This window comes from Myotis myotis, unplaced genomic scaffold (genome assembly GCF_014108235.1).
Source record: "Myotis myotis isolate mMyoMyo1 unplaced genomic scaffold, mMyoMyo1.p scaffold_m19_p_21, whole genome shotgun sequence".
NCBI lineage: Eukaryota > Metazoa > Chordata > Mammalia > Chiroptera > Vespertilionidae > Myotis > Myotis myotis.
In genome coordinates this window covers 3165691-3187385 of record NW_023416326.1, presented here as the reverse complement: position 1 = coordinate 3187385, position 21695 = coordinate 3165691, and the positions used below count along the sequence as shown (strand labels likewise).

Below are 21695 nucleotides of genomic sequence, written 5' to 3'. Positions count from 1 at the left end.
GGCGTGAGAAAAGGCTCGCGCCGCTCTGGGTTCTGACGGGAGTGGACGGAAAAGCGTGAAAAAGCTCCCTGCGCGCCAGTGCGCAGGCGTGGCGGTGCTCACCACTTCCGGGGCCGGGTCCCTGCCAGACCGCGCGGGCGGCGGGCGGGCGCTCGGCTGCCCGGTGGGGGGCGCTGCAAGGAGGGCGCCCGGGTCGGGGCGGGCTTCCTGGAGGGCGGGGTGCGGCCGAGGGGCGCGGCCCGGGGCGGGCGCCTGGGGCGCCGGCCCGATGCCGCGGGTGACGGCGGGTGACCGCGGGCGGGGCCGAGTGCACGCCCTCCGCTCGGCCGGGCCGGGAGGGTCCTCGGGCGCCGTGCGCGCGGGACCGGGCGGGCGGGCGCAGACACTCGGCTCGGACGCGGCGCCATGCGCGGGCCGCTCGCCTGGCCGCTGCGCCTGCTCGTGAGGCGGGGCCCGCTCGCCTGCGCGTGGACCCCGTCCGCCCGCGCCCCCGTGTCCCGGCCGCTGCCGACCGGCCTGGGGCCACCGCGGCTTTGGGGCGCGGGCCCGGGCGCCCTGCGGGGTGCGGGGGCCGCGCGCTGCTGGGCGAGCGGGTGCCCGGGCGGGGATCCCGGCGGCGGCGCGGGTCTGGCGCGGCTTCTGGGGCTGCGGGCGCGGCCCCCCGGGGACCCCCGCCTCCCGCGCGCCCTGCTCTCCGGCGGCCCAGGTGGCGGCGCCCGCGCGGGGGGCGAGGCCTGGCGGCGCGGACCGGCGGTGCCTGCGGCCGCGGCGGCTCCGAGGGACGACTCGCGGCTGCGCCCCGCGGCGGCCGGGCGCTCCGAGGCCCAGAAGCTGCTGGGGCTGGCGTACCCCGAGCGCCGGAGGCTGGCAGGTAGGGGTCCCCACCACCACCTTCCCGTCCCCGCACCTTGCCCAGCTCGGGGTCCCGGCCGCCGATCGGGACCCCCGGCCGCTTGCAGCGCGGCGAGGAGGGCAGGGTGACCTCCTCCTGGGGGTTTTGAACCCAGAAGCGCTGGACCGGGCGCTCCGCCCACAGTGGCTGTCGGGTTGGCTGGGCACCTGCTGGGCGATTCGCTTTACGTCTGTTTGGTTCGCGGACCTACGTTCTCCGAGGCGCGCGGCGTGGTGGCTCCTAGAAAGTCGGGTCGGCTGCTCCTTGGCGCTGCCAGCATTCGCAGAATCAGCCGGGTTTTTATTCTCTCTCCCCCCCCCCCTCATCTCTTATTTTTAGAAATTAGAACTCGAGCCAAAAGCATGTCTGTATTATGCACTTACGCTGATTTTTTTAAAAAACATGATTTGTTCTATTTAGGCAGGGTTACTAAGCAGTCAGTTTTCCCACGTGAAGCGGAACAATCTAAACCTTTTCCCCATCTGTCCCCCTGCCTTTGCCCCTGGGGTGATGGGTAGGAAGTTGCTTTGCTATTTTCAGAGCAGTCGGCCCCGGCCTGGGTTACTGATGTATAAAGTCTAGGAGTTTTGCCCTGGCCGGTGTGGCTCAGCGGAAGGAGCGTGGGCCTGGGGACGGAAGGGTCCCGGGTTCGATTCTGGTCAATGGCAGGTACCTGGGTTGCAGGCTCGATCCCCAGCTCTGGTTGTGACTTGGGCAAAGGCAGCCAATTGGTGTCTGTCTGTCTGTCTCTCTGTCTCTCTCTCTCTGAAAATTAATAGGACAATATCCTCAGGTGAGGATTAGCAACAAAATCAAAGGTAGATCAATAAACTCCAGAAGTTTTGGGAAACGATAGATCACAACCCAACTAAACCAAAAGTAATTTTTATAAAGAGAATGAATGTTTTTAGAAAACAAAATCCAGATAAACAAGGCGGATTTTGTAGCTCCTCGTTTTTAGCCATTAGAGAAAGCTTTAAATGCTCGTTTTTTAGGTTTCTCTAAATCTTCCTTTCTTTTCTTTCCTTTTTTTTTTTTTTTTTTTTTTTTAAATTGATTTCAGAGAGGAAGGGAGAGAGAGACAGCAACATTAATGATGAGAGAATCATTGACCGGCTGCCTCCTGCACACCCCACACTGGGATTCGAGCCCAGAACCAGACACGGGGAATCGGACCGTGACCTCCTGATTCACAGGCCGATGCTCAACCACTGAGCCACGCTGGTTGGGCAAAATCTTCATTTCTTTCATTGTGGGTCCCCTTGGTGAGCAGAAGGAAATGTGGTTTCTGTTCCTGCTGGGGCTTCCCATGAGTGAAATAAGCACATGATCACGTGACTAGAGATACAAGTGGATCTGTGATGAGGGCTTGGAAACAGGCTGTGAGGCTCTCGGGGAAACACTTGAAACCGGTGAGCACCCCACATTCTCTGCTGCAAAACCATTGCCTTAGCAAGGGTCCTCCGAACAGTGGCTGGGGACTTGGGGGGGTGGAGGTTGGTGCTGGGCAGTCCCGTGGGAGCTGTCAAATCTTAGGGGCATTCTTGGCATCACCCAGGTGCAAAGGGGACTAGTTCATCACGTGGTCGTATGTAGATTTTGATGGAAATAAAGATCCTTGTGCCTGGCCAGTGTGGCTCAGTGGTTGAGCGTTGACCTAGGCACAGGAGGTCACGGTTCGATTCCCGGTCAGGGCACGTGCCCAGGTTGTGGGCTTGATCTCCAGTGAGGGGCGTGCAGGAGGCAGCCGATCCATGACTCTCTCATCACTGATGTTTCTCTCTCTCCCTCTCCCTTCCTCTCTGAAATCAACAAAAATATTTTTAAAAGGGAACATTTTGAAACGAGGAGCTCTCGTGGACTGAGCTGCTTGGGCGAGCAGCCGTCCTCCTCCAGTTGGCAGCGTGGGGCCCAGAGCAGGGCGCAGAGCGTCTTCGGTGAAGGTGTAAGTGGCGGTGGGACCAGGCCCAGGTTGAGGCTGATGTAGAGACCCTGAGCCCTACAGGGAGCGGCCCCCTTTCTCCATGAACTTGGAGCAAGTGTACGGGAACCCAGTGTTATTTTGTTTCTGAGGTATTCAGTGTCAGGAAGGTTTTCTGGTGCCCACACGTGCTCAGCCCACTGGGTAGCCCAGCCCTGCCCCTCTCACGCCCATCGTCCCTGTACCCTCTTACCGTGTCCCCACGTGTCCTGCTGGTATGTTAAGACAGCCCTAGCCACGGCAGGAGCTGTACCTCCTTGTATTTAAAGAAGGGAGCTGTGTGGGTATGCCACATGGAACGACTGTGAACATAGAATTTGAGGGAATAAATTGGGTTGCACGCTAATTTTAAAAAATATTTTTAAACGGGTAATGAATACATATGGTATCTGGTGAGGGAATCTGACGAAGACCCCTCATTAGGACATCTGGCTTCCTCAGAACTCATTCGATAGGGTATATTGAAGCCAGTCTGGGCGTCCGCATTCGTGGGGTTCAGAGGAAGTGAGGGGTCACCATCAGTTTGTAACTTATCTTCATAAGGGCAGTCCCAGAGGTTGCCACATGGCTGTCAAGTGCTGGAGATAAAGAGCGGGTGTGTGTGTGTGTGTGTGTGTGTGTGTGGGTGTGTGTGTGTGTGTGTGGGGGTGTGTGGGGGTGTGTGTGTGTGTGTGTGGGTGTGGGTGGGTGTGGGTGTGTGTGTGTGTGTGTGTGGGTGGGTGTGTGTGTGTGTGGGTGTGTGTGTTGTGTGTGTGTGTGTGTGTGTGTTGCGCGCGTGCCTGCCTGTTTCTCAATCAAGAGACCAGAGAAAGCTGAGTTGAAGAGAAGGAATTCCACTGTTAATGTGTTAATTTTTAGAAAAACGAATATGAAAAAAAAAAACCCCACCTTTTTCAAAAATTCAGCTACCCACTCGAATAACAGTATTTTCAACCTTTTGCAGCAGTTTCGGAAAATGCCCCCTGAACTGCCTGAGCAGAACACTTCGATCTTAAGCCATTTGTACTAGGACCTTAAACAGGACCTGCTGTCTGACATGTTGCAGATGTGCGTGGAGACGTGTTCGCATGACTTCCATGCCCAGCCCCCTGGTCCCCGCCCCGCGTCGCCCTGGGCGTCGGGACATGCAGCTATCTCTCTCCAGCTGCGGCCCGCACAGTGGCTCTCCAGGCTTTTCCCACTGATAACCCTTCATCTTATCACTTGGCCTTCGCTGCAGGGCTCACCAGGAGCCCGTGGGGGCTGACGGGATAGGAGTCATTGGTCAGAGCCCTCGGCTGCACCTGGACGATAGGAGAGCCTGTGGGCCTCTTGCCGTCCCAGTGAGCTGGGCAGTGAACAGGGGCCTTCGATGAGCCATGGGCCCCTTGGGCTCCTGGGAGATTATAACGGGGCTGCCAGCGGGGAGCCCTTGGTGTGATGGGCCGCTGTGTGCAGAGGCGGCTCTTCCCACACTTCCCAGGCCGGCTCCTAGTCTCACTGTGGAAGGTACATCCCCCCACCCGCCACCCCCCACATGTGCATTTGGGGCCTCTGGTGCGGGGGGGGGGGGGGGGGGGGCCTGGGAGGGCGCCTCTCACTTAAATTCTCGATAAGGTCTTGTGTGTGTGAATTTAGATTAGGACCATTCTTGGAACCCGATGCCGCCAGGAGCTCTTGCTGAATCTGTAGTTAGATTTTACGAAGACAGACCAAGAAGTGACCAAAATAAACAGAGGCTAGGCCTGTGGGTGCCGTGAGCGAGGAGAGGGCGGGCAGTGCTCAGAGCGGCCGTTCCCCGGGGCCCAGGCCGGGCAGAGGTGCTGGCCAGGACACTGAGGCTGTACCCCAGCGCGGGGACCACTCCTGGAAGCCAGGCGTGTCTGTCCACCGGGGAAATGCCGTATTTCAAAGAGAACATGAACATTCGGTGCATAGCTTTAAGGGTAGAATACACACCAGATTTGGAAAGAACTTAGTATGAAAAAAAGTAAAATCTCGTTATTTTTATCTTTATTCCATGTTGATTCCTATTTTCGGATAGTTTGGGCCAAATAAAATGTATTGCTAACATTAATTTTACCTGTTCCTTTTACTCTTTTTTTTTTAATCTTTATTTTTTAAAGTATTCCGTCTGCCCCCTTTCCCCCCATTGGCCCCGCCATAAAGGGAGCATACTCTTTTCAATGTGAGGGGAACATTTTAAATGACACGGGCGGGCCCCCCGGACATGCCTGCAGGCCAGTGAGCGCTGGGGTCCAAGACAGGCCTCCCTGCTGTCACTATGGCGCAGGCGCCCGCTCCCTGGCACACGCTCACGGTCGGGCCTTGCATCAGACCTGCCAGGGCTCAGTCTTTGTTCTGCCGAGTCCTCTCTGAACCTGACCAGTTTCCTACACTCCCTGCTTCCTGCTCGTCTCCCAGCCCGCGTGTCTTCACTTCCTCCCCCGCCCGGCCGCATGCTTTATCACCAAAAGCTGTGATATTGAGAGAGGACATGCCCCATGTGCGGTGAATGCCTGCTACTGCCTTCCCACGCGGAGGGCGGGTGTTGTTGACATTCTAGACATCATCCAGGGCTTTACCTGCACAATTTGGTCTAGAAACAAAGATACGGTTAGATACCAGGGAGGAGTGATGAGTAGTGAATGTAGGAGAAAATACCATCTGAGACGAACGCCCAGATCAAGAGACAGGAAGGAGGGGCCGGGGGTGGGGGGGACGTGGTCAGGTCAGGGTGATGCGGACAGTTTTTATCGGGTGCAGGGCATGGTCAGTCCCTCCCTGCGGTCGCCCTACTTGTTCTGCCCTGGGACCCATCGGTTCTTCCTGTAGTCGGGTCAGGGAGCGGAAGGGACGACGTCCCAGCGCCGGCCCCTCGCCCAAGGCCCCCGCGAGCTGAGAGCGGCCCCTGTCTTCCAGCCGCCGTCGGGTTCCTGGCCGTGTCCAGTGTCATCACCATGTCGGCGCCCTTCTTCCTGGGGAGGATCATCGACATCATTTACACCAGCCCCACCGGGGACTACAGCGGCAGCCTGACCCGCCTCTGCCTGACGCTCAGCGGCATGTTCCTGTGCGGAGCTGCGGCCAACGCCATCCGCGTCTACCTCATGCAAACCTCAGGTCAGCGCCCTCCTCCCGGGAGCACGGGGGGGAACCCCGGGGGTGTCGTGTGCTGCGGGCCCCAGGCTTTTCCTCTCCTCTGCATCACATTCAGCAGGGGGCCCGGCCAGCGTGGCTCAGTGGTTGAGCGTCAACCTGTGAACCAGGAGGTCCCAGTTCGATTCCCGGTCAGGGCACATGCCTGGGTTGTGGCCTTGATCCCCAGTGGGGGGCCTGCAGGAGGCAGCCGATCAGTGATTCTCTCTCATCATTGATGTTTTGTTCTCTCTTTCTCCCCCTCCCTCTCTGAAATCAATACAAATATATTTTTTAATATGTTTTATTGATTTTTTACAGAGAGGAAGGGAGAGGGAGAGAGAGTTAGAAACACCGATGAGAGAGGAACATCGATCAGCTGCCTCCTGCACACCCCCTACTGGGGATGTGCCTGCAACCAAGGTACATGCCCTTGACCGGAATCGAACCCAGGACCTTTCAGTCTGCAGGCCTACGCTCTATCCACTGAGCCAACCCAGTCAGGGCAATACAAATATATTTTTTAAAAAAACAAACATTCAGTAGGGACACTGCCCGACGCTGGAGCTGTGGATTGTGGTAGCTCAGTGCCCTCTCCTCAGCCCTCTTACGTGACTTGGATTGAGCTGGGAGGGAGCAGCCGTCTGTTTTCCGGGAGGTTTGAGAGCACGGCTGTCACGCGGGAGGCTGGAGCGGGGCCTCCCTCCAGGGGGAGCCGGGTGATGCCTGGACAGTGTGTCTGTCAGGCCAGGTGGCTCAAGGCCCGTGCCCGCCACAGCCATGACAGGCCCCGGACGCCCGGCTCCACGTCGGTTGCTGGCCATTGAGTTAATAAAATAAATACTCGGTAGATAATTAACCAATTGTTGCCATTTGGAAGTTCAATACAGAAAAGGTTGCCGAGGAAGGACACCATTAGCTCTCGAACAGTCACTGTAGTAAAACGTCTCTGTAAATAAGTCGTAAGCATCTCAGTCACGTTATGTTTGCAGATCCCTGTAGCCTCTCCTCCGCCTCCAGGCTGCAGGGGCTAAGGGAGAGTGATGCTCGTTTCTGGCAGCTTCCTGCCCAGCTGCCAGGGCCCCGGGGCGTGTCCCAGGCACCCACAGGGCAGCAGCCGCGCCTCCGAGGCCGCAGGCGAGAGGGATCACCTCGGCCCTCGCTGACCCGGCCCCGTTGGCTTTCGCAGGGCAGCGCATCGTGAACCGGCTGCGAGCTTCCTTGTTCTCCTCCGTCCTGAGGCAGGAGGTGGCTTTCTTCGACAAGACCCGCACGGGCGAGCTCATCAACCGCCTCTCCTCGGACACGGCGCTCCTGGGCCGCTCGCTGACCGAAAACCTCTCGGACGGGCTCCGGGCCGGGGCCCAGGCCTCTGTCGGGATCGGCATGATGGTACATCCCCCGCTCGCGTCGGCACCTTCTGGGCAGGGCTGGGCTGGGCCAGGCCTCTCGTGTCCGGGAGGAGCTCGGGTGAGCTGCTCCCTTCCCTCTGTAGCCACTGGCCAGAGGGCCGCCCCGCAGGCTGTGGGGACAGACGCTGCTGCTTCCCGCATGGCCTCTGGCACCACATGTCCCAGGACGCAGTCCTATTGAGGCAGGCCCGCTGCTTTAGGAAAGGTGGCTTTGTGGCCTGGGCCTTCTGAGGATGCTCGAAGGCAGCAGGGGGAAGGAACCTTCCGGTGCTGAGCAGTGGGTCCGAGAGAAGACAGGAAGTCACACCCGCCACCACAGGCAGTGCCACCCCTGCCCGAGGGACCCCTTCCTCTCCTCCTCGCCTGGGAGGGAAGATCAGTCCCCCTCCTTCCAGGGGCCCCTCACCACTCCCACGCCTTCGTGTTGTCCTAAGTCCGTGGTCGGCAAACTGCGGCTCGCGAGCCACATGCGGCTCTTTGGCCCCTTGAGTGTGGCTCTTCCACAAAATACCACGTGTGGGCGCACGGACAGTGCAATTGACACTTCGTGGCCCGTGCGCAGAAGTCGGTTTTCGGCCTGGGCGAGTCTATTTTGAAGAAGTGCTGTTGATATTTGGCTCTGTTGACTAATGAGTTTGCCGACCACAGTCCTAAGTGAATGAGTGAATGAATGAATGAACAAATGATTGGTTCTGTCCATTACTTTACACTGCAGTCTGCTCCTTTTTTTCTCAGCATTTTAGAAGAGCCTTGTTCTGATTATGCTATTTTCTGAGCAAATGAGATTTGGCAGATCTTAATAATTTGTTGAAGGGGTGCTAGTACCGTTTAAGATACGGTCACCAAATTGCAGGGTTGACAGGAAACCCCACCAGGCCACTTCTGGAAGTCGGCTGTTTCTTCTTTGAGCAGGTCCAGCTGTCAGGAATCGCTCCTCATGCTGAGTTCAGATCCACGTGCTTCCGTCCACTGAGCCAGGGAAACGCTGTAACTCTTCCTGCCCTTGTCGGTTATGTCTCCCGCCAAGTCCCTTCCGTCTGCCCGTCGCAGGACGCGGGTGTGTTCGGTCTCTTTGCCGTCTTGGTCATTTCAGTGGGACCCGTGGCTCAGGTTGTTCAGTGGCCTCGAGGCGGTCCAGACCTGGGCCCAGAATTCCTGCTGTGGTCCCGCAGCGTGAGCAGGCGGGCCTCTCCCTCACCCCCGCCCTGCTCCCCTTCTCTGTCGATGAACCCCATGGTCCAGAGCGGCGGGGGTCAAAGGCTCCCGCCTGTCTGCAGCAGCTCTTGGTCACGTGATTCCTGTGTGGCATGCTCAGTATTCGTGGGTTTTATGAAAAGTTCCACCAGTACAGCCTGTCTCTTCATTGAAACACACACACACATACACACACACACACCTACAATAGGTCGTGAGAATTTGCTGCTACTCCGTGTAACAAATACCTTCTGGCTTTGTTTCTGACAGTTTTTTGTCTCGCCTCATCTGGCCACTTTCGTTTTGAGTGTGGTGCCTCCAATATCCATCCTTGCGGTGATTTATGGACGATACCTACGGAAACTGACCAAACTCACTCAGGACTCCCTGGCACAAGCCACGCAGGTAGGTACAGGCCTTCCTTGGCACGGTCCCCCTGAGTGAGCTCAGAGCCACCCGTGGGTGGACCCTAGGAAATGTGCTCAGACTTGGCAAAAACTGCTTACTTTTCCTTAACATTAGAACTAAAATACTCTGCCTTCTAGACTAGATCACTACCCGCATGTCAGAATAGATCCAGCTTAACTGAACATTACCTGGACTTCTTCCTTCTTCCCATCACTGTTTCTTGTAGGACAAAAAAGCTAACCATATTTTCCAAACACTTTCTGGGTGCCACTCTGTTCTCCGTTAATTAATAAAGGTAGCTTTGCAATGCTGTCCAGTGTTGTCTTCTTAAAAAATTAAAAATAATTCTTACATTTTCATATTACAGAAACCATCCACATTTCTATTTAAAATATAAAGGGAAAAAATAATATGCATCAGCCTGCCTCTCAATTAACAGTATTAATATCTTGGAGCCTGTCCTTTTTGTAAGTCTTTTTCTCTGCATGAAGCCATATTTCCGTATCTGGCTGTATACCCTCCGGTTTATCTTTCCATCTACCTCTATATAAGCTGTGCATCTGCATAGATCGATGTTTCCAAAAATAAGATTGTTCGGGACTCTCTCCTTTGCAGCCTGTTTTTGACTTAGTCACGTATCCCTGCAACTTCCATTGCTCGTGTCTTAAAAATGAGAGCCGGTTTTCAGTTGTGCCTCCAGAACTCTTGGCGTGTGACCTTGCCCCCCACCCCCAAAATGTCTTTGTTCTCCCAGCTAGCCGAGGAACGCATCGGAAACATCAGAACTGTTCGAGCTTTCGGGAAAGAAATGACTGAAATCGAGAAATACACCAGCAAAGTGGACTTCGTGATGCAGTTAGCAAGGAAAGAGGCGATCGCCCGGGCAGGCTTCTTCGGAGCAGTAAGTGCATCGCTGCGGAAAGGGAAGAAGGCGGATGTTGTCATTGGGAGAGAGTGCTATTCTGTGACTCTGGCCATAGATAGAAAGTGAGTCTATTCTACCTCAGGACTAAGAATTGTCTTCCTTAGAATGTTTTTGTGAGAGAGGAGGAAACCAATAAATGTAAGGAAGGAAAAGACAGTGGGCAGGGGAGACCAGACACCGTGGGATCAGGCACTGGTTCTCAGCGTCACGTGGGCGCTGCTGAGGCAGGCAGACTGTCCGCCCCTTCCAGACCTGTTGAACAGGAAACGCCGCGGTGGGGCCAGCAGTCTGTTTGAACAGGTTCCCCGCGTCTTTTGATGTTTCCAAAAGCATAACCTCAGTGCACTTCGAGAAGGAAGGGCCCCAGACTGATCATAATGAACTAGACAGGACCCTGACCTAGCAGCTCACCATGAAGGCAGATTCGTAACATGTCCAGTCTGGACAGAACTTCACAGGTGAGGGGTAATGGCCGGGACTCAGCAGGTAAGGAACAGGCCCCCAGGAGGCAGCACCCACCCGAGACCCCACATCCGACCGGTCAAGGTGGATCAGAGATCCCGGACTCCAGTCTCCTGGCCCGTCCGTGCCCAGGCGGTCACGTTAGCCTGTGTAAACACACGTGTCAGTTATGTGCTCACTGCCTCCAGTTAGGGAAGGAATCCTTCATGTTATTTTTTTTCTTTTGCAAACCGAGCAGATAGAGTAGAATAGGAACCTGAGGGGTGACTCAGCTGCTAGGTTTCCGTGTTGATGAGATTATTTCTTTGGATATCGCAGTGTTTTTAGAGTACGTCTTCATTTGAAAGTCAGAGGAAAACACAATCGTTTGGAGAAGCCTTGCTGTGACAGTTAAATGAGGAAGGGGTTACAGGCCGTGGTCTTGCTGTCTGCTGTGTGGGTCTCTGCCTCCCACCTGACGTCTGCGTTCCTTCACTCGACAGACCGGGCTCTCTGGGAACCTGATCGTGCTCTCCGTGCTGTACAAGGGCGGGCTGCTGATGGGCAGCGCCCACATGACCGTGGGCGAGCTCTCTTCCTTCCTCATGTACGCTTTCTGGGTTGGATTGAGCATCGGAGGTATATGATCTAACCAGGTGTGGGGAGTTACGCGTGGAAAATCGGGTTCTGGTTTCTGAAAGTAAAACTTCACTCTCCCATTGGTCCATCTCTCAGCAAGTAGCTGCACCTGAAAAAGCTTTGTCCTAGAATCTTATTCCCACTCGACCATGTTTCATCTTCTGAGGACCCCCATACTGCTTTCCACTTCACAGCCCACCTCTTCACATCCTATCCAGTACTTACTACTGGTTGACTTTGGACAATAGCCATCCTGACAGATGTGACGGGATATCACTGTGGTTTTGACTTGCATTTCCCTGATAACGAGTGATCCTGAGCATCTTCTCATGTCTGTTGGCCATCTGTGCGCCTTCTCTGGAGAAATGTTTATTCAAGTCAGAAAGCCCAGAACTAAACCCACAGTCAGATGGTCAGCTAATCTACAGTAAGAGAGACAGGATTATACAAGAGGGAAATGAGTCTCACCAGGAAATGGTGTTGGGAAAGCTGGATAGATATATGCAGGAAAAAATAGGAAACTGGATCACTCTCTTACATAATATAGAAAAATAAGCTCAAAATATATGAAAGACTTAAATACTGGTACACAGAAGACCTAAACCAGAAAACTCCTAGAAGAAGACAGGCAGTAAACTCCCTTTGACATCAGTCTTAGCAATATTTCTTTGGATATGTCTTTCTAGCAAAGGAAACAAAAGGAAAAAGAAACAAATGGGACTACCTCAAATTAAAAACTTTCTGCACAGCGAGGGGAACCACCAATAAGACGAAAAACAACCTACTGGGTGGGACAGAGGTCACTTTAAGAAGAGATTGTTGGGGTATTTAACATTGCCAGGTTCCTGTTCAGTCTGTAGCCTAGTAAAAGTTGAATTTTGAGCGCCTCAAAGGGAGGTTTGGTTTTTATAGATATGAATATTGGGGTACGTTATTTCCCTTCAAGTATAGGCTAAGCATTATATTTTATTTACATTGCTATGTTTCTGGCTCGGCAGAATTCCCTCTGTAGCACTGTGCTTTGAACTCAGTGGTTGATCAGTGCGGCCGTCTGTATTTGTAAATCCCCTGACCAACCACTAAGTCCTTATTAGAAGTCAGGGAAGTCGGAGGAAGAGATGCTGGAGGAGACGAGGGCACGAGACGGAGGGGATTCTGCCCATGGGTTCCCAGGCAGCTGCCTCGGGCCCTTCTTTGAAAGCAGCAGGTTTTGCGTTAAAAGCACCTGTCACTTTGCCCAGCGGGATGGGAGCAGCTGACGGCTGTGGCCGGCACCAGTGACGGATGTAGTGTCTCCCCTCAGGTCTGAGCTCATTCTACTCGGAGCTGATGAAAGGACTGGGCGCCGGGGGCCGCCTCTGGGAGCTGCTGGAGAGGAAGCCGGGGCTGCCTTTCGACGGTGGGTCTGCAGCGCCTTTGCCCTTTCTTGTGGGGGTCACAGGTGTGCTCCCTGCCCTGCCTGCAGGAGGGGCATGAGGGGGGAGGTCAGCAGCGGGGCGGGCGGCCCGGGACATCCCTGGAAGCACAGGGCTGACCACAGGCTGTGCCGCCCACCGCCCACCTCCCCACAGGGGCCCTGTTGCCACAGACAGCAGGTGGCAGCCTCGCGTGCCAGGGGCCAGGGCCCTGCCCGTCCCCCGATCTGTTCTCCTTGGTGGTTGTGATGCGTGTAGGGGGGCAGGAGGAAAGGAGGAGGCGTCATACGTGTAAAAGCCCCACGTGTGTTGGTTTAGGGGACGGCGTGGGGAGTGCTGGTCCTGAGGGTCTTGGCCAGCTGCTTCCCTGGAGGGCAGTCCGCAGGGCTCAGGAAAAGTGACCGTGAGCTGTGCCCGTCCCCAAGCCCTCCGGGGCCTTGCTGGCGCACGCCCAGTATTACCAGTACCCTCCAGGACCGGGGCGGGGGAAGTAGCCCAGGGGGCACCAGGCACCGTGGACGCTGCCCCTCTGCTCCGTGGCTGGGGTGTGTCGTCATTCTCTCAGAACACGGATCGAGAGCAGATCAGACGGACCCGGGAGCAAGGGAGCGACAGAGGCTGGCTCGGGGCAGCGGAGCCCCTCCAGGCCGTGGTCGCTCGGGCAGGTGGTTGGCTGTGAGCGCAGTGACCTGCAGGGGAGCTGGGACGGTACCTTCCACCTCTCGGGGCACGGGGCCTGGGCACTGCCTTGGCTGGGGGGCGTGCGGAGCAGCTAAGGGTAGGCAGAGGCCTCTTCCTGACTTGCCCGGGAGCACCCCCAGGGCTGCTGGGGGCAGCGTGCTAGTCAGACAGGTGGGGCCTGCGTTCACCTGGGACTCCCTCCGCACTGAGTGATGACGCTCCGTCTTCCGTTTCAGAGGGGCTGACCTTGAACGAGAAGAGCTTCCAGGGTGCGCTGGAGTTCAAGAACGTGCACTTCACCTACCCAGCTCGCCCCGAGGTGCCCATCTTCCAGGACTTCAGCCTCTCCATCCCCTCGGGGTCCGTCACGGCGCTGGTGGGCCCCAGTGGGTCCGGCAAATCCACGGTGGTTTCCCTCCTGCTGAGGCTGTACGACCCCCTTTCAGGTGAGCGGGTGGGTCCTCACCTTGGAGGGCAGGGCTGTTCTCACACTTCTCACGCCTGTGCCCGTCTCACGCCTGTGCCCTCTCACGCCTGTGCCCGTCTCACGCCTGTGCCCTGCACGAGGGCTCCATGTGCAAAGAGCTGGGGGGAGAATTTATTTCGACTCAGAATGCTCAGGAGACTTTAAAAAGGCCCAACGGCATCCGGTTTAATTTAAGATCGTCCCGAGGTGGCGTCCGTCGGTCTCTCCTTTTGTGAGACTTTCAACCTTTCAAAAACGGCGCCTGGAGCCTCCCCGCCCGACCTTGTTTACGCGCCTGGGTGGCCCTGACCAGTGGCTTTCCTCCCTCCGCAGGGACCATCAGTCTGGACGGTCGTGACATCCGCCAGCTGAACCCCGTCTGGCTGAGATCCAAGATCGGGACAGTGAGTCAGGTAGGAGGAAGGGGGTATTTTTATTGTGTGTTTCTTTTAAAGCTGCATTTGTCGCTTGCTTTTTGCTTGGTCTTGAGTCTCCGTGAGGAGGATGGCGGTTTTCCAGATGCGCTGGACTGGTCTCACGTGGCAGGTTGCGTCAGCTTGTAAATAGTGCTGCTTCTCAGGGCCTCACGCACTTTAACCCACTGAAGCACTGACCTTTTAAATTTATTTTTTATTTATTTTTAAAATATATTTTCATTGATTTCAGAGAGGAAGGGAAAGGGAGAGAGAGATAGAAACATCCATGATGAGAGGGAACCATTGATCAGCCGCCTCCTGCACGCCTCACACTGGGAATTGAGCCTGCAACCCGGCACGTGCCCTCGACTGGAATCAAACCCGGAACCCTTCAGACCGCAGGATGATGCTCTATCCACTGAGCTGAACCAGCTAGAGCTGGTTTGTGTATATTTCAAAAAGCAATGTCCTCGGTGGAAGGCAGGCCGCCGGAAAATGCAGATGGGCTTGTGGTCTCCCAGGGCCTCACGACTCCCAAGAGGGAGCTTGCATTTATGAAGTGCCTACTGTGTGCCGAGCACCGTGCAGGCGTCTGCCATGGATCTCGCTCCCTGCAGTGGGTGGGAGCTACAGATGATGAGATCAGCCCTGCTGGGCGATTCAGGAGGAATGAGGAGGTGGGGCCAGGAAAGCAGCAGGTGCTCTTTGGGGGCAGTTTAATAGTCTCTCAGATGTAAGTGCTGCACTGAGTGAGCCCCATGGTGTTCACTAGGCGTGTGAAGTCTGTTTTGAACTTTGAGGTCAACATGTTTTATTTCCAATTTGCAGGAACCAGTTTTGTTCTCTTGCTCAATTGCTGAGAACATTGCTTACGGGGCAGAGGACCCTTCTGCGGTGACTCCTGAGCAGGTGGAGAGGGTGGCGGAAGTCGCCAACGCAACTGCTTTCATCCGCAGCTTCCCGCAGGGGTTCAGCACTATGGTCGGAGAAAAGGGGGTTCTTCTCTCAGGTGCCTGTTCTGTTTTTAAATGTATTTCTATTGATGTCTGAGAGGAAGGGGGAGGGACAGAGAGAGAGAAACATCAATGAGGAGAGAGAGTCACTGATCACTGCCTCCTGCACACCCCACCCTGGGGATCGAGCCCGCAACCTGGGCGTGTGCCCTTGACCAGAATCGAACCTGGGACCCTTCAGTCCACAGGCCGACGCTCTATCCACTGAGCCAAACCAGCCAGGGCTAAAAATGGGGGATTCGAGTGGTTTATTCTGTTACCTCCAGTTTCATATGTGCACACAAACCACACATTTTAAGAGAGTGGAAGGGAGAGGGAGAGAAAGAGAAACACTGATGTGAGAGAGACACATCGATCAGTTGCCTCCCACATGCCCCCAAACAGGGCCAGAAGCCTGCAACCGAGGGACGTGCCCTTGACCGGAATCAAACCCGGGACCCTTCCGTCTGCAGGCCGACGCTCTGTCCACTGAGCCACACCGGCTAGGGCTGTGCCAGGCATTTTCTAAACGCATTACACGTATTATCTCATTTAATCTTAAAAACCCTGTGAAGCAGATCCTATCACTGTTCCCTTTTCACTGGGGCACAAGCGAAGCTGTCCAAGCTGGGAAGTGGCAGAGCGGAGTCTGCACCTGCAGGGCAAGGGCCACAGGGAAACCAGGAGCCCAGGGAGCCCCAGGTTCCCGAGCAGAACATGCAGAGGGCGGGAGCGGAGAGCATCTACCTCAGAGAGTCACCCCTGCCCCTTCCTTCCTCACGTTATGCTCCTCTTTCCCCGGCCCAGAGAGGAAACGGGGGGAAATCAATGGAAAAAGTACCCTCGGGTGAGGATTGAAAAAGAAAAGAAAAGAAAAAATGCCGGTGCATTGGGACACCTCCGTGAATGTAGCTAGCACCATATTTGTTACTGTGAATCCTGAGGTTAATGAGGAGCATATTTTAAAACAGGGTCTGTTCTGCCATCTGTCTTAGCGAGGGCTGCCTGGGGGAAGCTACCTTCCAGTTGCCACATGGCTTCTTAAAAAAGTGTGTTTCCAGGAGTTGGTGTTCAGGCTTTGCATTAAAACACCCTTGTCGTTGCCAGGTGGGCAGAAGCAGCGGATCGCCATCGCCCGGGCCCTGCTGAAGGTGAGCCTGCGGCCCCGGTTGTTTGGTTTTTCGTTAGAGACCTTGTAACTTGTAATTTACTGTTTTCCTTCTCCCTGTTCTTCCCTTTTTCCTTGGAGGGGAGGGGAGATACATGACTGACAGTTCTGGTGAGAGATGAGTGAGGCATTCCCTGAGTGCCCGCTGTCCAGACTTAACAAGTATTTGGGGGCTGTGAGGAGGCCAGTCCTGTGCTGGGATTGACAGGGAGAAGCATACAGTGTAACGAATGAAACAGTGATCCCATCAGAATCTAAAACAGGACCAGTCTGCTTGCTCTTATAATCCGTAATCAGCTGCCAAGCTGAGCAATACAGACTTGAAATACTTGTCCAAGACTTCTGAGAGGAAAGGGAACGCATTTTAGCTGGAAGTCAGACATGGGATGTTTTAGGAAGGGATAGTCTTTCCTCTGTTATTTAACGACTCTCCTCCGATGGATAAGTGACTTAAAAAACTGCTTTATTGAAGCATAACTTACACACCAGGAACTTGCATTTTCAATGTACTTCCAGTGACTTACAGTAAATTTACAGTTACTCAGCCATCACACAATCAAAACAAAACAAACATTTCCTTTTTATGTTAGAGCATTTCTGTCCCCCTCAGATAAACCCTTGTACCATGTGTCGCCTTTCCCCATTCCCAGCCTCCGCCTCAGGCGCAGCTCATCTGCCCGCTGTCTAGACTGGCCTCTCTGGTCATCTCAGCTCGATGGAATCGGACAAGAGATGGTCGTTAGCCTCTCTCACTAGCTCACGTCTTCGCGTTTCCTCATGTTGTCGCCTCTGTCAGAACCCTCTTCCTCTCTGTGGCTGAGTGGCACCCTCCGTGGGGCTGGCCCACGGGCTGTGTATCCGTTCACCACTGAGACCTCGGGGCTGTTTGCGGTTTGGGGCCCTTGTGGACAGCGCTGCTGAGAGCGATGGGGCAGAGGTTTGCGTGGACACGGTTTCCTTTCTTGTGATCAACCCCAGGCCACGCTGGATGGAGTGTGTTAGTGCATCAGCTCCCCTTACGTTTTCGTCTTACGTGCTGTTCCCAGCGGAACAGCAGGCAGGGCCTGGAGGGCCTGGCCTCCATGGGACTCACTTCAGAGCCGCCTCGCGCTGCAGTTGATTGGCAGCAGGAAAAGGTGCCCTGAGAGCAGCACCCAGTCCCGGGGCCACTGTGATACGGTCTCAAGTCGCCTCCAACCCCCCTTCTGTGCTTATCACAGTCACCTGCGAGCTGTGGTTCTCTTTGCAGCAGTTTTGTTGTGATATAATCACACACTATACAACTCACCCATGAGAAGTGATAATTCCGTGGGTTTTAGTGTATTTAGTGTTGTGTATCCATCCCAGAAGCAATGTTAGGACCTTGTCATCACCCCTGAAAGAGATGCCGTCCGCTGTCGCAGTCACCCACACCCCCGGCCTTGTGGCCCCAGGGACCCCAGCCCCCAGGGACCACGGACCTGCTCTGTCGCTAGGGATGGGCCTACTCTGGACACTCCCTGTAGAGTCACACATGTAGCGTTTCGCGTCTGACTTACTCACTGAGCAGAAGGTTTTCAATGTCCGTCATGTTGTATCATGTACGGCACTTCATTTATTTGCATTCCTGGGAGTTGGTGTCTTTCTAATAACAGTGTTTTCTTTTTCATGTTTTTCCTTCTTTAGAATCCCAGAATTCTCCTCCTGGATGAAGCCACCAGGTGAGGATCTCTCAGTCCTACATGTGGTTATATAAAGCGAAGGCTTCCTTTTCCAAAGACTCACCTTCCTGTCCTTCACAGCGTTGCCACTGCCAGGGCCCTTTCCCTACTTTAAAGTGACCGAGTCTGTCTGAGTGAGTGACAGGAGGGAGGCAGGGGCAGGCTGAGCCTGGAGGGAGGGTGGTAGCTCCAGGTGAGACACGTGTGTGATGAGTCCCCGATCACTCCCATCAGCTTCTACTTATGTGACAAGTTTTGCAGAAATGTAGAGGGCCCGCTTCCTGGTTAATAGTACCGTTATCCTATCAAACATGTAAAGTAGACCCAAGAAGTTACCATCTAGAATTCAGTGGTTCTCAACCTTCCTAATGCCGCGACCCTTTCATACAGTTCCTCATGTTTGGTGACCCCCAATTTCATTGTGACAAATTGAACATCATTAAAGCATAGTGATTAATCACAAAAACAATGTGTAATTATAGATGTGTTTTCCGATGGTCTTAGGCGACCCCTGTGAAAGGGTCATTCGATCCCCAAAGGGGTCGCGACCCACAGGTTGAGAACCGCTGGTCTAGATCCTCGTGAACATTCACTGCTAGCACAGGGCCGCTGTGTGTGCACAGCGAATGCATGGGCCGCAGTCTGCCTGGCACTGACTCTTTGCTTTCTCGCTGGTTTCCCGCTCAAGTGCGTTGGATGCTGAAAATGAGTATCTGGTGCAGGAAGCTCTGGACCGACTAATGGAAGGAAGGACGGTGCTGATCATTGCCCATCGTCTGTCCACCATCAAGAATGCTAATATGGTGGCTGTTCTCGACCGAGGAAAAATTATCGAATGTGGAAACCATGATGAGCTGCTTGCCAAACCAGACGGGATATACAGAAAATTAATGAACAAACAAAGCTTTGTGTCAGCATAAAGAAGCAATTGCTGGCAAAGTGAATCCGAGAGACTTTAAAACAAAACAGCACTGCAGGGGGGAAATTCCTTTAGAGAGGGTATGGCATCTGTAAATGATACTTCGAGTTATTTGAAATAGGCCTATTTTTCCCAAAGTATATAAACTGTTGTTTTGAGATGAACCTGTTCTCAAAACCTTTACAGTCAGAGTTTTAATAATTATAACTTTCTAAATGTCTATAGCACTGAAGTTATTTTCAGGTTTTATACTTTATTTTATCTTGGAATATTTTCATACAGCATGGCACCTCATTTTTTTTACCTGCTGTTCGAGATGGAAGTTATTGTCAAATGACAACTTTAAAAGGGAATTATAAATTAAAAGGCCTGATTATTTTAGGCCAGTTTGCCAATCACTGTGTAATTCTCTTGATAGTATTCTGCCCTCTTTGGATCGAATGGTACCGGGTTGTGTCACAGAACAGTGGTCGGCAAACTGCGGCTCGCGAGCCACGTGCGGCGCTTTGGCCCCTTGAGTGTGGCCACGAAGTTTCAATCGTACTGTACGAGCGCGCCCACACGTGGTATTTTGTGGAAGAGCCACACTCAAGGGGCCGCAGTTTGCCGACCACTGTCCTAGAAGATGAAAACCTAGCCGTTTATTTTATCCTCATGCTCATGAAGTGAGCCTGCGTGTCATACATACAGAGCTAGTGACTGTCTCCTGGCGAGAAGGGAACGTTCACATTCTCCATCCCCTGCGTCTTCAGAGGCGTGAGAGCTCAGGGGGCTGTGTCCCTCTGGGACGAGGCTGTGTGTGGGTGTGTGTGGTCTTTAACATTTTGGGCACATGAGAGCCTGATGAGTTTGAAAAGGGGAAGAGGCAGCCCCATCTTTGCCCAGGAAAACTTCTATTTCCGCTACTCACATATTTCTCTCTGTGAGCCCCCTGGAAAGTGACGCGTGGGCTGCCAGGCATTATCAAGAAAGATGTCAAAATGAATTTTACATGATGTTGTCTAAGGCATGTTCTGAAAATTGTATTTTAAACATGTATAAGCCCTAACCCAAATTTGACAGCCTTTTCTCAGTTACTTAAATACATTTGAAGTGTCATTTAATGAGGCTAAAATCTGAATAATGTAACTGTAATTTTCAACCTTAAAACATTTGAAGAAAGCTTAGATGTTCTTGCTATTCTACAGAATATCAAGAAACCTTAAGAACTTGTCAGTCTTCTGAAAAGAGGACATTAATAACTCCCTTTCTTGTACTTGTAACTATAGTTTCATCCACCTGAACACCTCAGAATTCCTAAAGCAGTGCTGACAACCACTAGATTTGCCAAATTTCATGTCAGTGCTGATCACTTGCTCTTGCCTCCAGAAAAAGTGCTTTTTTTCTGCATTGGTGACGCCAGACCCAAGAAGTAACTATGTTGAGATAAGTAAAATGGAAGTTTCCTCCTGTACTAAGTAATTGTTAGTTCCCTGGTTAGACTGGAAGAAGAATCCACTATTTCATGATAAGCAGGGAGACAATATAATTCATTCTACATCAGGGAATTCATTCATGAATAAGTGGACTGTGTGTTTTGGATTGGTAAACAGTACACCTGTGACCATCAGTTGAACAGACTTCACTTGTCGTCTCTGCACAGTGTGCCGTGACGGACGGTGTGGTTCAGCAGCTACAGAGCTGGGCGCGAGGGAAGTCTGTGCCACAGAAGGACTTACAAAACCGAACTTGATCATTATGTGTCATTTTCTAATACAAGATGTTCAGTGTGTCTTTAGGTTACATTTATATCGTGGATTAAAATTTATAGTGAACTTTATCTGTGTCTGTCCCTTCTTTTCTGTTTTTGCCATTTTTATTCGATTTATTGGGCTGACTGATAAACAGCATTATATACCAGGTAAGTTTCAAGTGTGGAAGTCTACAATACCCTGAAACCAAGTATGTGCCCTTGATCGGTGATTGAACCTGCAACCCCTCTGGTGTGTGGCCCAGCACTCTAACCACTGAGCACACTGGCCAGAGCTTGATGTTATTATTTTCAAAGAACCAGCTCTTGGTTGCATTCATTTTTCAATTGTATTTTTTTTTCTCTATTTTGTTTAATTCTGCTCTGATTTTTATTATTTCCTTCCTTCTACCCGACTTTGTTCTTTTTCTAGTTACTCAGGGTGAAATGTTAGTTTGTTTAGTTGAGATTTCTCTTGTTCTTGAGGTAAGTCTGTAATGCTGTAAACTTCCTTCTTAGTACCGCTTTTGCTGCCTCTCTCAGATCTTGATGTCATGTTTTCGTTCTCATTTGCTCCTGTTACCTTTCGATCTTCTAGTTCTTCTTCCACCCAGTCTTTGTTTAGCACCATGTTGTTTAATCTCCACATATTTGTGGTTCTTTTCCGCTTTCTTTTTGTAGTTGGTTTTTCCATTTCAAAGCATTGTGGTTGGAAAATATCCTTGGTATGATCTCAGTCTTCTTAGGTATGCGAACCTACTTTTGTGTGTGTTGAGAATGTTCCATGTGCACTAGAGAAGAATTTATATCTTCCCTACTGTTCTGGGATGAAACAGTTGGTAAATATCGATGATGTCCATTTGGTCTAATGCATCACGTAAGGCTAATATTTCCTTATTGATTTTCTATTTGGATGATCTGTACATCACTGTCAGTGGGGTATTCAGGTTCCCTACTATAAATTTATTTTTGTCAGTTTCTCCCTTTAGTTCTGTTAGTGATTGCTTTATGTATTTTGGTGCTCTCTGGTGGGGTGCATATATATTAATAAGTGTTGTGTCTTCATGATGTATTGTCCCCTTTATCACTATGAAATATCCATCTTTGTCTCTTGTTATCGTTTATATCTTGAAATCTATTTGTCTGATATAAATACAGTTATACCTGTTTTTCTCTGAATGCCATTTCCCACCCCTTTGA

At 52.8% G+C, this 21695-nt stretch overlaps 1 protein-coding gene across 5 annotated transcripts; it reads left to right on the top strand.

Annotated features, from left to right (window-relative positions):
* The first annotated feature begins 204 nt into the window (after positions 1-204).
* ABCB10 (ATP binding cassette subfamily B member 10) lies at positions 205-20585 on the top strand. 5 transcript variants are annotated; one of them, XM_036354787.1, is made up of 14 exons: positions 208-871; positions 5775-5975; positions 7180-7382; positions 8315-8459; positions 8867-9001; positions 9763-9905; positions 10874-11009; positions 12313-12408; positions 13342-13551; positions 13905-13984; positions 14816-14996; positions 16087-16130; positions 17813-17847; positions 18536-20585. In XM_036354787.1, the coding sequence occupies exons 1-14, from the start codon at positions 406-408 to the stop codon at positions 18765-18767; spliced, it is 2307 nt and encodes a 768-aa protein (XP_036210680.1). In that variant the 5' UTR covers positions 208-405; the 3' UTR covers positions 18768-20585. The 5 variants fall into 5 exon arrangements, with proteins under 5 accessions (XP_036210684.1, XP_036210681.1, XP_036210680.1 ...); XM_036354791.1 differs by lacking the exon at positions 14816-14996 and having other exon boundaries at positions 205-871; positions 18536-18643; XM_036354788.1 differs by lacking the exon at positions 10874-11009 and having other exon boundaries at positions 206-871; positions 12300-12408.
* The last annotated feature ends 1110 nt before the right edge of the window (positions 20586-21695 follow it).

What these genes read in the sequence shown, in the direction of transcription:
- ABCB10 (XM_036354787.1), top strand. Translation starts at nt 406, where the DNA reads ATGCGCGGGCCGCTCGCCTGGCCGCTGCGCCTGCTCGTGAGGCGGGGC. An exon ending in CCCTGGCACAAGCCACGCAG is followed by an intron (nt 9,002 to 9,762) that starts GTAGGTACAGGC and finishes TCTCCCAGCTAG; the next exon opens with CCGAGGAACGCATCGGAAAC. An exon ending in GCCGGGGCTGCCTTTCGACG is followed by an intron (nt 12,409 to 13,341) that starts GTGGGTCTGCAG and finishes CTTCCGTTTCAG; the next exon opens with AGGGGCTGACCTTGAACGAG.